At 43.5% G+C, this 15,343-nt stretch overlaps 1 protein-coding gene and 1 long non-coding RNA gene across 2 annotated transcripts; both read right to left on the bottom strand.

Annotated features, from left to right (window-relative positions):
* Positions 1–207: 207 nt before the first annotated feature.
* Positions 208–2,552, bottom strand: lrrc4bb (leucine rich repeat containing 4Bb; the record flags this gene model as incomplete). Its single annotated transcript, XM_079182801.1, has 2 exons — positions 208–2,196; positions 2,310–2,552. The coding sequence occupies 2 exons, from the start codon at positions 2,550–2,552 to the stop codon at positions 208–210; spliced, it is 2,232 nt and encodes a 743-aa protein (XP_079038927.1).
* A 10,289-nt stretch (positions 2,553–12,841) lies between these two features.
* Positions 12,842–14,746, bottom strand: LOC306713601. The gene is made up of 4 exons (XR_013767600.1): positions 14,677–14,746; positions 13,959–14,150; positions 13,675–13,862; positions 12,842–13,240 (listed from the first exon to the last, which is right to left on the bottom strand). It is a non-coding gene; the product is annotated as an uncharacterized lncRNA (long non-coding RNA).
* Positions 14,747–15,343: the final 597 nt, after the last annotated feature.

Genomic DNA, 15,343 nt, shown 5'->3' with positions numbered 1-15,343 from the left:
GTGGCCCATTGTGGTAATCCTTGGCTCAGTACACTGTCACGGATAAGTCTATGTGTTTGTGTATTGCCGTGTCAGTCTATCCTCTCTCCTGGTGTAATGTCAATGCACTCTAGTGTCTAATCATTCCGCGCATAAACCCAACATCAATCCCCTCTCTGTCTCCAACTCTTGCTCACTCTCTCTCTCTCTATACTCTCGCTTTTGTTTTTAGATCTGAGTCTCTTGGACGTTTTCCTTCGAGTTCCCCTTGAAGAGAAGTGGCTCCATTTGGGGATTCTGGTGTTGGCCCATGAAACCCTTGATCGATCCATGTAAGCCCATGGTAGGCATGGGGAGAGACATCGGCAGCGGTGGGGACATAGAACAGGGGTTGATGTTGGTGCCATTGCCGGATGAGGAGAGCAAATTAGACGTAGAGATTGGGACTGACGTACAGGAGATGGGGATATCGTGGACTTGCTGGTTCTTGCTATTGAGCATCATCCCTGGTCCCATCCCGTCGGAGCCGATACTAAGACCCATCACGTTGTTGTTGAAATGATGGGTCTTGTAGTAGTGGTTGAGAGTATCTGTGCGACCAATATTGGGGAGGTTGACTATTTCTGGATGATGTATCCTTAGGGTTCCTTCTCCACTGCCAGAGTTCATTGTTGAACCGCCTGAGATGCCACTCCCGGCTCCAATCTCATCTTCTACGTTGACAATCTCGATGGCTCTGGCAGGGCCGTGGTGCTTGTGTAGCTGGTGCTGCTTACGCAGTTTGTAGAATACGACCAACATTACAGCTGCCATAAAGGTAATGGCCACGAAGCAACCTATGATGATCTTAGTTGTTTTCATTACATCATCTAGGCCTGGAATGTTAGTTACATCCATTATGGACACAGTCACTGCATTTTCAGTAGCTCTGTTGGCTCGTGGGGAGAGTGAGGAAAGAGTGGAGAGAGAAGGCGATATAGTGATACCAGGTCGGCCCTCTAACACTCCTCTTTGGCCAGTAGGATTAGGAAAATCTATGAACGTCTCGTTAATATACTGTCTTGCTGAGTTTTCCTCGTCTACTCTCACTGTCTCCACTGTTTCCACAGTGACAGTGGTGAAATAGCTGTAGCTGTTGCTGGTGTCTGAAGCAGACACATTGAGCACGGCGGTCGCAGTGGTGTTTCCCGCGGAGTTGGTTACCATGCAAGTGTACTGCCCTGTGTCTTGCACGGTCACGTTTGTGAAGTTCAGTGTTCCGTCATGAAGCACTGAGATCCTTACTCGGTATGATCCGTGGGTCATCAGAGTGCCATTGGGAGTGAACCAATTCACAGAGGTCATCGAGGTTCCAGTACGACATTTCAGCTCAGCAGCCATGCCCTCAGTGACATTGAGGTCAGTGGGTGGCTCAACAATCACTGGGGCATAGCAGGTGAAGTGGCTCTGGTCTAGTTCCCCAATGTATTTGCCTTTTATACCTGGGGGCGCGTGGCATCGAGCACAACACGTGGTGTTGCTGGGAACTGTTTCTTTCAGCCACCAGCTGAGCCACAGAACATCACAGTTGCAGACCCAAGGGTTGTGGTTTAGATGTACCCTCTCCAACTGGTGCAAAGGGGTGAAGAGGTCATGGGGCAGGGAATGCAGGGAGTTGTGGGAGAGGTTGAGCTCCTCCAAGTTTTTGAGGTCATCAAAAGCATTGCGTTCAATGACTGACACTCTGGAGTGCATTAGCCACAGCTTGCGAAGCGACACTAGGCCCTGGAAGGATCCAGGCCTGACTATCCCCAGCTGGTTCCCTGACAGCTCCAACTCCTCTAGTCGTACTAGTGGGGTGAGGTTAGGGATGTCCTTCAAGCCGCACATGCCAAGATTCAAGAAGCGTAAGTTGACCAGACCTTCGAAGGCAGCCTCTGAGATGAAATCCAGCTTCCTGAGTTCCCCGAGATCGAGACGGCGTAATGAGGGAACACGGTGAAAGGCAAATGCCGGCAGTGTCTCGATGGGGTTGTTTCGTAGCCATAGTTCCCTTAGCTTGCTGAGGTACTCAAAGGCTTGTGACGGTACGACTGTGAGACGGTTGTCAAAAAGCTCCAGCGTGTTGAGGTTGGGAAGGCCATTGAAAGCTCCCACCTCAATTTGCCGGATGTGGTTCTTGGAGAGCTGGAGGATTTCCAAATGCCGCAGGTGTTTAAATGTGTCAGACTTGATCACCTGGTGTGGAAACAAAAACACGGGAGGCATGAAGCAACATCAGAATTACTGCTGTCAGCATATATCAATTCAGTCTGAATGCATTGTCGGCTTGAAGACAAAGTCATATTTACCTGGATTGTGTTCTCCTGTAGATTGAGGTATCTTGTGTTCTCTGAAATACTGTCTGGGACTTGATCTAAACTCTTCCTTGTACAGATGACACGGCTCGCCTGATTGGAGCAGGTACAAAGGCTGGGGCATGGGGGTGCTGCCTCTGTCAGCTGTGGTCCATGGTTGTGAAACCACAACAAAAGCTGGACCAACCAGAGGAGGGGGGAAGGGGTACAGGGGCTGGTCACCATGACAGCACGCATGGCAACTGAGTCATGACCCACCCCTATTGCTATGAAGTTGATAAGTCACCTCCAAACAGGGGGATTTAAGTGCTTATCTTGATATTCATATTGTATGCTTGTATTCTGTTTTTCTCTTTCAAGCAGTCACTTTAAAAATGGAGAGGGGAAAGCGTAACGTTATATGAAACACTCTATCATTAATAGATTCTTATTTTACTCTGCTCATGCTTTTTTGACATCAAACTCCTTGTTCTTTTCAACAACTCATTTTAGGGAACTCTGTATCATTTGTTCCCATGACAATTATTAGAATAGAAATCCAGTTTGGGGGAGGGTTTGGTCTTGGATGTGTTGTCTCTGTGGATGCTGTTGATTCTCACTGTAGGGGGGAGAGAGAAAAGGAGAGAGAGAGGAAGGAGGTCAAGTAAGTGCACAGTGCAGTAGCTTTCAGATATTAGCACATACATGCATGTATTTCCAGAACTGAATTTAAATCTAAAAATATTACAATGCCCTATCACCAGTGTGTGACAAGCAGGGTCAGGCTTGTTTTTCTAAAGAGGTGCCTCTCAAATTGCGGCCTGTAGACTAACTGGTGAGTCAGCTGCCATTTTCTTCATAGGTTGAACTTAACATCTGGGTCATGGTCTGAAATGGCCACAAATGTCTTAAACACCAAGCTGGGTCGCAAGTGCTGCAGCAGACCCATTAGGATGTCAGTCTCGTTGTCCACTTTATGATACTGGTATGCTTCTAGTCAGATACATACAAGTCAAATCTCACATTTAAAATTAGGCCAAGATGTTGAATGCAATTACAACTGCTGTTGGGATTCATCTAGACCTAAGGTTAATGCAGACATTCGTGCAATCCATCACGAGGCAGCAGCAGTAATCTAGCAATTAAGAAATGAAGGAATTGATTGTTGAAATGTTACTGCAATGCACATGCTGTGTACAATAAGCAACGCAAATTCAGGCAAGATCCCGAGCAACTAAACCAAAAATTAAAAATTAAAACTAGATTGTGAATAAAGAAAATAAAGGATGGTGAAAAACTACCTTTAGGGCTTTTGTTATACCTAAATGAGTATCTGTGTGTCTTTGGTTAAGAGGGTGTCGCACAGAAATGGCTGCAAGCGTCAGCAGACTCACTAAATTTAGAGAAAAGGTTTGGCTGTTTCCCTGTCAATGATTAGACCAGGAAAGAAAGTGTTGATTGTTTTCAAAGCACGTTATGTTCGACTCTCGCAGTCACAAGCCTGTGCTGCCTGTTGAAAACATATAACGTCTCACCTTTATGACCGCTGCGTTGCCCTTATTGATTTTTTTACATCAGGTAACTCTCGGATACATTTTCTAAATGATTTTATTCTCTAATAAACAGGTTGTTTTTCAAAAAAGGCTCCATGGCAGCGCTCAGCACCGCCTCTCCTATGCAGCGACGATGCACGCGCTCCTAGAAACACGGTTGCTGTGGCAACCTGCTCCCTCACCATCTTGTGTTTTTACTGTCCAGTGCCCTATTCCACATTACTGTGTTTAGCTGAGCCTGATGAACATTCGCTGTTCAAAACGGATCAGTTTGTGGTCCAAATTAGCTTATATTTGACTTCACGCTTAAGGATTATTCACAACACTTGTTGTTACACGAGATATAAAATAGTTGTTTACTCAGTAGATACCTTTATCTAGAGGAATACAAATTGAATATATTTGAAAATACACATTCACATAAGTGCAGGGAGACCTGAGAAAGCACACATTTGAACCGTGGCCTTCAATATCACAACACATTTGCCATGAATCTTAATATCTACAAGGTCTGAGGATTAGGTCAACTTCAGTCTTTATTAAAAACTGATAACTTTTAAAGCAGCTATTAAAGAAGCTCATAAGGGAGTGTATGCTAAAAATAGACTTTTTAGATGCTCTGTTCATCCCACATACTCTCTCTCTCTGTAACTGCCACAGAGAAATAACAACACATTACCCAACTCCAATGTGAAAATGTAGTTTTCATGGATACAAATGCAAAACCTAAATGTTACAGTATGCAGCCCCTTTGCAGCACTCCTCATGATGGTGTTCTTTACACTGCCATCCCTCCCTGAAGAGTCTCTGTCTCATTCCCATCCAGCAGGTTATTATGCATTTCAATAATCGGACTAAATTGAAAATAAAATGTTTTCTCCCAGACGTCAGAATTGTATGTGATCCAGGCTGACGGTTTGATCGCTACAACGCTTAACAGAAAATGATTCATGGGAGCATCAAAACAGAACGTCATTAATGTCTAGCTGCAAGAATTGATCATACCAGTGCTCTCAGAAGAGTATTTGTTTTTCACTGGAAAGTCATTTTCTACACAAAAGTATTAGCAGGTGAATGTGATTTCAAGATAGCCATTCCATTATTTGTCTTGCTATTTCCACCATTCCTGAAATGTACAAATACAGAGGTAATGGTTTGTTTTAAATGTAAGATATGAGCAGTTATATTCAGCAACGATTCATTCTGATGTTGCAAAGAAATGGTTTTCTCCATTGCATCAAGGAAAGATACATTTCCCATCAGACGAAAGCATTTGGCAGTTGTCACCAATGAGTTGTATGTATTTTTATTCCTCAATATAGCTTTGAAGAAGTACAAAAAGTACATTGTGTAGTAACATTCACAGGGATAAAACACCAGACAGGGCACAATTGTATAGAGGGAGAGACCTTGAATCTGCCAGCAGGACGCCTGTTGCCTTGACCTCCCATCGTCAAGTTCTCAAGGAACAACAGTATACAACAGCTATATTTTTAGATTATCACACCTTGACTCATCTGAGGGCCAGTTCCTTCGCCAGAGGCCTTCATCCTCATCGTTGTGCAAAATGTGTTTTCTTTAGGCTCATGACGTGGTTGAGACGTCGGCTGTATTTTTTCCAACCAATTTCCCTCAAACGTATTTCTCTTTCTTGATCTTAGGCATTTTTCCATGTCAAGAGCAGATTGCCACCATGTAGGTATTGATTATTCGATCAGGCCTGAGAAAGCGCTCAGTCGTGAAAAGACAAATTAGCTGCAAGCTGCTGACCAATTGCTACAAACCAATCACATCATCTTAAGCGCCTGATTGTATCAATGCCCGCTCTCCTCAACAGAGTCATCAAGGTTTATGAAGAGGCAAAAACCCGTGGCGTTGTTTTCAATAAACACCGAGGCTCAGGGCTGTGGGACGCTTCCTGTATGCCTACACAAGGCCCAATTAGACCTCATGCATTTACAGATGGTCGAGATGAACACAAAGCCACACAGGTGCAGCAGGGCCAACATCATCTGCTGTAACTATGACAACACTAGATTGATTCAGGACGTGGGAATCAGGGTAGAATGGGACGCATTTTTACCAGTAACAACCGGCACTTTAAAGAAAGGGAAAATTGCAGGTTCATGCCTAATATTTTCTCATACACTTTCATCTGATGACAGTTTTATTTTCCAATTTCTCTGATATGGGAAAAATAAACAGCCATAACCTGACCGTTCCTCCTACAGTCGCAACCTCTAATCTGCAATCTCTGCTCATTTTATAGCCTGTAGCATTATATCTCCTACAATTCAACAGAATGGCCTTATTCATCTATGCAGCTGCGCTCACTACGGCGCACCTTCTCGGGAACGCAATTGAAATTCTGAATAGGCCTAATTCTGCACATGCTGCATTACAAAATGGCTTGCATCCATTCTCTCTTCGTCGTAATGACAACACACGACTGCACCCAAAAACAATCCATAGATTAAGGTTTTTTTGTTGTTGTTGTTTTTTTTTTTGTGAACATGTGAAACACACAGGTTTACATAAGGAAGCATGTTATTTCGATACAATGTCTCAGGACTACCACAGCTTTATTCCACTGACATCGACTGTATCTTTCGCTGATATTATTTATTTACTTACGTTATTATGAATCTGTGCAGCCTCTGCACAATTCGTTATCCAATCTTTTGTCGTCTCGTGACTTATTTCAGCATCCGTGCAGATTAGGTAACATATGCAATAATTACGCCGGCCATTTCAGTCCCTTCTACCTGTACAACCAATATATTATACACGTACCTTAATGTTTCGGCAGCTGCGGCGTAAGGTCGATGTTTTCTCTCCACTCGTCCCTTCTCCCGATCGCCGGTTTTCCAACCTCTCTATCTATCTCTCTCCTTTTCTCTTCTCTAAATTGATTCGCTTGTTTCCACGGCTGCTGTGAGCTGGCTCTTGTTCTTGCAGGCTATTCCGCAGCGCCAACGCAACGCGGGGGGCTACGGTGATGGCAGGTTAAAGATGAACACAATCCAGAGACACACGAGGGAGGAGAAAAAAACAAACAAACAGAGATAAGGTTAAGGATCGTTGGAGAAAATGAGGTTGGTATTATCACATTTAGGGAACGAGGTCTGGGGCGAGTGCATCCATGCGCCTTATCATCCTTGGAGAGGAACGCAGGCAGCAAACGCGACGGCGCCCGGTGGGCAGAGCATTTTGCGTCCAGCATAAGCGGCTCTTTACGCACATTCCGTATGTTTCAGTCTGAATCCCACTAAGGTAGCATTAGAGGAATAGATGGACCAAACGATTTATGGACGTAGATGATTTAAACGTTTAAACTCTATATTTAGCGCTGAATGTTGCATTTCAGTCTGTTTTAGTCTGTAATGATTTATTTCAGATCTCTGGTGCAACATGAGCTCTATGCATGTAATGAATATAGCCACATATTCTTTAATATGACTCAGCAGCACTGATTGGGTGAATTGAGTCACTGTGTTTCTTCTTCCACTTTGACGTGTCGTGCATTTGTGTCCCTTTTCAGGGTTTAGGCATGTACCAAACACCTGTTCACTGTTGAACCAACAGGCCAACACATCTGCAGTAACACACACACATTCATGCTCCGTTGAGTCTTAAGTTTTGTAGCCCGTCAAATGTCCATATTCCTAATGAATGTGCAGTGCTAGCACATGCATTTTAACAGCGGCCAGCTAAGATTCAATCTGGTGAGGTCTGTTTTCTGCAGTCTTTGCATGAGTATGTATTTATTTTTTTCCCTAAAGCAGTTCTCAGTGGTGGATTTAAAGCGGCATATAAGGAAGCCGCCACCACCTTTTCATTGCTGTCAGTATCCAGACGTTGAGAGCAAACACTGCAGCCCTGTGAGATTTTCACAAACCTTTAGATATATGATGTATTTTGTTTTCCAGAGTTTCGCTGCTCGTGGGCTGCTGCATCTTTTAATTAGTGAATGTCAAAGAATGCCAGCACGTTATTAGCCAATAAAGAAAGCTTTAGTCAGTCGTTCTCTCTAAGTGGCCTCCCCATATTGATCTTTGTCATGTGCACGTCCACATGTGGCAAGTGCTTTCGCTCCTATATCATCATTTGCCCTTCACAGGCATTTACTTCAGCTCAGAATGTGCGCAGAAGAAGAGAAGCGTCCCTTGTAGCCTTGTGTCTGCGACCACAGATTTTGTAGTTATAAATAAATCCAAGTACATCTTTGCTCTGTCTCAGCTCACACTAAAGGTCAAAGGACAGAGAAGGCCAGTTATGCTTCAGAAAGACCCCCAAGATATATACTCTCTCTCTCTCTCTCTCTCTCTCCCTCACCCTCGTTCCTCCCCTCCCTCTCTGTGAATGCCGTAGTGAGCATTGTTCACAACCACTAGCTTTTGCTGAAAGCTGCACAGCAATGAGGTCTCTGTGCCTTTCGCCTCGCTCTTCCTCTCCCCTCCCCCTCCCTTGCCTCTCTCTCTATCTCTCTCTCTCTCCCACCCATCTACCTCTCTCTCTCTCTCTCCTTCCCTCTCCTTCTCCCTCTATCTCGCCGCCTCTATTAAATTTCCAGTCACACAGTGGTGCAGAGGATATTCCTCCTTTCCCCTCTTTCTCCCTCTTCCCTCGTTTCCCTTTCACTCATGCCGAAATCTTAGCCCACATCCAGTCTCTCGCCCGACCCTGGCTGCCTTTCAGTGCCACTCTCGGCGTCTCCTCTCGCTGTGCGTCTTTTTGCCATCCAACCCCCGCGCCATTTAAAATGATTCCCCGCCGCCGATGACAAACCAACCCTGTGCCTCTGCTCTCCTTCCTCCCCCCTCTTCCTCTATGTCCTCACTGTGTCATTGTACATTGAATCTGATATTCCCCGTATGCATGTATGGTATGCTTGTGTGTGTGCGTGCGTGTGTGTGTGTGTGTGCGCTGGCACCCTTGAGCGTGTGTGTAAGAGCGTTGGAGTGGAGGGAGGTAGAGGGACATGCATTTGTGCACAGTAAATGAACAAACACTCATCACTGTATTGCTTGTGTCATCAGTACAGGAAGGCTCCTGGAGTAGAAATACAGCGGAGAAAGCTAATCCCACTATCCAGAGGACGAGTGCGTGGCATTTCCAATACAACCCAAACCCCATAAACTCTTAATGCTGTGTTAGGAGCCACGGGGAGAGGAGGGGGAGGGCGATGAGGATTTGGCAGCAACATGCTAGTGCCAAGACATATGTGGCATGCTGATAGCGCCAGAGAGGTGCAGCTCACACTGTGAAGAAGCTTTAGAGGGGTGCTGATACACATCCATCACTTCCATCATTTCGGGATACTAGCTGCGGGCCTCGCCACTGTGGAAGTGGGTGGTTGAGTAATTGCACACAGTTCAAAGCAAAGATTAAAAATGTGGATAATTTCTGTAGCAGTAGCGCTGACGTTAGATTTGGGTGAAGAGCATTAGTGATCTGTTTAATGGCCCCAAGCGTCCAGTTAGGGTATGTGAACAAAGTGATATTTTTTATGGTTATTTTTAGAAATGTTGAAACATTGTGCTCATTGCCATCTGTGCAGGAGAATAAGAGAGATGCAAGGGAGAGTTTCGAGTTATTCATGGTGACATCCCTGTGTGTGTGCGTGTGTGTGCGTGTGTCTGTGTGTGTGTGTGTGTGCGCGTGTTAGAGAGACAGAGAGGGACAGAAAATAGAGAGAAAAATCCTAGTGTCACAGTATCTTAGCAACTGCCTCCATCTCCTTGGAGACAAGAGCTGACATCATTTCCTGTCTGAGAGAACTTACTTTTGGTTTGTACACAGTGTGTTTGTGCGTATGAGCGTGAGGGCATGTGTGTGTGTGTGTGTGTGTGTGTGTGTGTGTGTGTGTGTGTGTGTGTGTGTGTGTGTGTGTGTGTGTGTGTGTGTGTGTGTGTGTGTGTGTGTGTGTGTGTGTGTGTGTGTGTTGGCCTGTGTCCACGCTCATATGCAGATGTGGGCCTGCAGTATGTGACAGGATGTATTCTTGTGGTTAGGTCGGGGTGCCTTCAAGAATGTCGCTCTATTTGAAGTCAATAAAAAAAACAAAAAAAAGTCTGTCATTTTCTGCCATAAAAATGTTGCCGACATGGATTTCTGCTTGAAAAGACTTTTAAATCTGTTTGTTATTTAATTATCAATTTAGAAAATAGGATTTTAAATGGAGCTGTGAAATCATAGGACCTACACTAATAGAGTTTCTAAATGTTTTTTATTTCCTGGAAACAATTGGAAAGTCATTTCCTACAGCTTAAAGTTCAGTCAATAAACATAGTTTGTACCGTGTATTACAACAACTTTTGCTGTAGACATAATGTCACTAATGTGGAGTTTATGTTTTGTCCTTTCACAGCCAGGTTTGTGGACATGTTTGTCAGTAATGGAGTATCTACAGAGTCTGCTGTTCCTGTAGGCCTAGCAAGCAAGCCTCAGTGTATTAATGCAGAACAATTGTCATCTTCAACTGCCATCTTGTGAGCAGAGGAGTGAAGTGCAACCAGAAATCCATCCTCTCTCAACTGTTCCAAGTCACTGTTATTTCATGTGACAATGTTACACATTTTCAGCTTAATACAAACATCTGATATTTTGTATCATAGTCTACAAATTTGGAATAGATAAGCACTAAAATACTTCAGTGTAATGTGACAAGCCTCGTTTTGTTAAGAGTCGCTGGCGGTAGCTTCTAAATCAGCAAACAGATATCAGAATGGGTTTTCTCAATAAACTCTTGACAAGAATAAGCGTATTTACCAAAATGTCAAAGCATTTCTTAAAGAAATAAGGGACTTGTAGATGCCGACCGTCTCCTGAAAGATCGCGACACATGGACGCATGTAAAGCTGAGTGTTGTTTGATCAACAGCGGCCACATAGAATTTGCCTCTAAAGTATTCACTGACATTCAAAAAGCCGCTCTTACATAGAAACAGATCTGGATGCATTTGAAGGTAATGATTTTGTTTTGCAGATGCATTGAGCAAAAGCTACCAAAAACACAGGGAGATGAATGACACGATTAAAGTGTGTGGCCAATATTGTGTGTTTACCAGCTACGAGAAACAGAAAATACTCCATAACCGAAAGAAAACTTAAAAAGCCTCATTATCAAAGAGCAGCAACAAGAAAGAACGGCTCTACTGGGATTACAGCAGAGGATTCAAAGATAACTGACTGGTGACTCCTGGCAGTCAGGGGCTTGATGTTACAGAAAGTGCATTCCAGTGAACACAGCATATGAAAGCCAAGAGGTGCACAAGGCATCATAGTCTAATGTAAGGACAATTTTTTTCATATCATGATTGTAAGATGCAAAAGATGCGCGGAATAAAAAGGCCAACAAGAGTTCTGGCTCGCGAAAAATCTGGGTCAAAAATACATAAAAGAATACAGAGCTTTAAACCTTGTGGGCCTAGATTACTATTCCAGTCTCGTATGAATCAACAAAGTCAGCAACACAAAGAGTCCGACCATCATACGATAAACAAGATATCCCAGGGGAAGCAGTGTCCAACATTGTGCCAAGCTGATGCTTCAGCAGAATTTGTACACGTCAGCAAAGCATTCTTATTCTAGCACACAATTCCATCATTAAAGTACCCTCTATCAAATGGAGCAGAGGGGAAGTTGCAGCAAAGACCGCAAGCGCAAGCCCAAAAGGCAGGCCACCGCGACACACATATTGCCCAGAAAATCCAGTGTTACAGTGAGCTAAACCTGCAAAAAAAACTGCAGATTGCATGTAACGTTCTACAGTGACCAGCAGAATAAGAGTCAGATGGAACGGTGGGCTCAGTGTGTACCTGCAGGGGATGGGGCTGTGCAGCTCTACCCCTTTTCTCCTGGTTTCCTGCTGGTCTATGTGCAAAAGCAACAGCTCGCAGAACGTCTTAGAGGAGCTGTATTTAACATTCTGAACATTAACGTAGCAGCAAACAACCATTTGCTATGTAAAGATCTAGAGAAGTAATGTCTAGCTGAGCAGAGAATGAAGTCACGCTCCCTCTGAGTGTGTTGTTGTCAGAGCTTCTCCTTGCTTTTGTTGACAAAGCCTCTACGGCCGTGTGTGCTTTTAGCGCGTGTCATTGCATGCCAGCGTGCCCCACTGGTTAGCTGACGGCCACTGCTCTGCACTGCTCTCATAAGGCGGTTGCAGCTGACAGTAGAGAGGCGAAGTCCCGCCTCTTCCGGTTGACCACCATGGGACTAAATTACGGGAAGAAATACCAACAGTAGTGAATGGCGAGGGACAAATTAGTTCGATACCATTTTAATGGTGCCATTAAATTACTCATATGATGTTTGTCAATTTGAAAAATAAGTTTGCGCATCAAGAAAGTTGCAATTTTTCTCCTAAAACTGTTGACGTATAAGACATAATTAGGAAGAATACACACCCAAAAGTCTCTCGCTGAAGCTACGACGCGTGTTTCATACCAGGATGCACTCACAAGGACAAAGGGTCTCACTCGTTCTTTTGCTTCCCGACTGATAAAAAAAGTCGCTGGATAAAACCCATCTGTCGAGATAATGTTACATTTGTGCATGGATAGAGCTGAGTTACCTCCAAGCAAGCTGGCAGGCCAAGGTAACGGCCCCGCTGGTGATGTGCATAGATGAGAGATGTAGTTCGCTGATCGGTTCCACGCAAAACCAAATGATACAACGACAAAATCTATGAAAAACTGCAACTTTCTCGACTTGCATTCATGGCACAATTTAAACAGGATTTTGTTTTCCAAAATAAGGTCCCACGGGGGACACTGGAAGGGGCATGACTTTGTCTCCCCATGCCGTCCCGACGACAGTGTCGTCCCACCCACACTCTGGTTCCACCTCATGTAAACACTGTGAGCACTGCCAGCAGCTTGCACTCATACACTATGTATAAAAAGGCTTGCGCTGTTAACACCGTTAGTGCTGCTAGCACTGTAGGCTGTGAGACGAAAATGAGATCACAAACACAAGAATAAGAGTGTAAGCATTATATTGCATTATTCTGGACTTTTCTACAAGCTTACATTTACATTTGATCCTCAAAAGCTTATATATATAAAATGAATTTTAGACAGAAAGAATGCCCCACACAGTCACGCGCTGTAACAACAGAGCAGCACATGGTCGTTCAACCGTTATAAAATTAAAAGAAAGAGAATTCATTATAGCAATCGCATTCATGAACATGCATTCAAACCATAGTTCAAACTGCGTGAAGTTAAAGAGTGGTTATAGATAAGGCTGATGTGAGCATCAGTTGAGTTGTTCTCTTCAGTCCAACAGAGGCCATCCGAGGAGTCCCTCGTCATGTGTCATGCACTTCTTTGCCGCCTTTTTGCCCTTAGCCTAAACAAAAGCATGAACACTTTCCGAGATGCAGCTGGAAATAAAAATCGAAAAATCGTCATACTCTATAATTGATCTGTTATACATAAGATAGTAAATACATAAAGTAGTGCTGGGTATATCATTATCAAGCAAAACAGATCATGTTCATCAGAAATATGATGAAATACGGTGTTGTTAACATGATCAAATTATCATTTTTGTTTTAATGTACAGAACAATGCATGTGAGTGGTCCAAGAACCTTAACTGAAATGCAACATACTAATTGATAGGTTTGTATAAATATCAACAGAATGACATGTTTCCTTGTGAATGGTGTGATTGAAGTAAAACAACTGTGACATAAAAATTACAAAAATGTTCATCTCGCATATCACACAATTGTTATTAAAGAACTCATTAGTCATTGCAATACATACCAATATAATACTACACCATATAAAAAGGATGCTTCATTTGTTAATACCTCTTTGCGGACCATCTTGACTGCTTTTTTGTTGCAAGGGCAAGAGAGAAGACCCGTTTTCTCATGAAACAGACAGTCTACATGGAGTCCGACTCCACCGTGGTCCTGCTCGGTCTTCGGCAAAATGTAGTCTTTGTCAAAAGTGTGATGCATCGTCACCAGAATCAGTTTCCGATCAGAAGGATTACCTTTGGCACAGACATAAAACACAGATCATATTCTGTAGCTAAAAGACACAACATAATAGAACTTTTTCATGTGCATTTGGGTTTCTGCATGTTTACCTGGGACGCTGGATAACGCTGAGTCAATGTCAGTCTTGTAACGACTGACAATGGGGCAGAAGACAATAATCACGTCACTGTCCTCGGGTGAGTCCACTACCCTTGCTCCTTTATTGGTGAGTTTTTTCAGAAACGTCTCGTGAGACTTCAGAGTCTTTCCGGCTACATATGGGTAAATTCTTGTCATTTTTCCTGAAAACAAAAAAAGAGATTGACAAAGAGTCTATCTTATCCTGGAGACACCAAGCCCTTTCTTCACAAAATACATACTCATTTCATCAGCTTGATACTATTACTTTCCCTAATTGTATGAGAATAGCTTACAAACATATTTTTGAACTGATGTCATCTGCTACAGAAAAGACTCTAGCTGCAGACTATGTTGTCACATCTGCGACTTGCTACGCAGCTCTACTCTAGTTTGTTCATAAGAGGTCTAACATGCCCCAAATACACTGGGTGTACTAACTATGCGGGGTAATGTGAAGTACACTTCTTGCCTGTTAATGAGTGAGCGAAATTAAACAAAATGAATATGAACAAAAGGCAACGGAATAAGTAGATCCCCGCATATTTAACAGTAGCCAATAAAGCTGATTCTGACTCTGATTCTGATATTTCTGAACTTCTTGATCGCCACTTGATCGAGACTTAGCTCCGTAGCATTCACGCGTATCTTTAATAATGTAAATGTAAAGGCTATATCGAGTCAACTTACTGTTTTAAAATCGAGTTGTTGTGAAGTCTACAGGAAATCCCGATCTATTCTTTAAAGCTTTCACTTTCACTTCAGGTCATATTTGAAATATAGATGCATTGTTGCAGTCTGACCAGCAGGTGTCAGTGTTGTGACATTGTTGGGATGTAGTTGCCGTTTGACCTGAACGGCAGCACCAGCCTATATTTAAGTCAGAATTAAAGATGTATATCACAGCAGATATTTAGAGGTGTTATCTTAATTGAAACATAATGTGTGGCGACACTCTAATCAGCAGCTCTCTACTTAAATGGTTACAGGACCGACAATCTTCGTTTCACTGTCAGTCGAGCATGCTGCAGATATACCAAACGTGCTGGTTTATATTACATCTGTTCAGTATCTGGACGACTAGACCACTTGACTGCCTATGGTCAGGAGTAAATCATTCATTTGAGTAGTCTCTTTCAAACTGGATTCACATCATAACACTGACACACGAACATCACCGTGACTGCATGTTTGTCACGAAACAAAACCGCGCAGTGTGTGCACCGTTTCTAAAGGGGGTGTAATCTGTATCCGTGGGAGTGATTCTTCACCCAGCTGTAGTGTAAAGTTGTCTGGGTCGTCTGTATCTGCACTGAGCGTGTCAGGACGAGCTGACGCTTCCGACCTCAGGCTTCAC

The sequence above is a fragment of the Pholis gunnellus genome (genome assembly GCF_910591455.1).
Source record: "Pholis gunnellus genome assembly, chromosome: 21".
Classification (NCBI taxonomy): Eukaryota; Metazoa; Chordata; class Actinopteri; order Perciformes; family Pholidae; genus Pholis; species Pholis gunnellus.
Note: the sequence above shows the minus strand (reverse complement) of the source record. Positions and strands in the feature narration are given on the sequence as shown.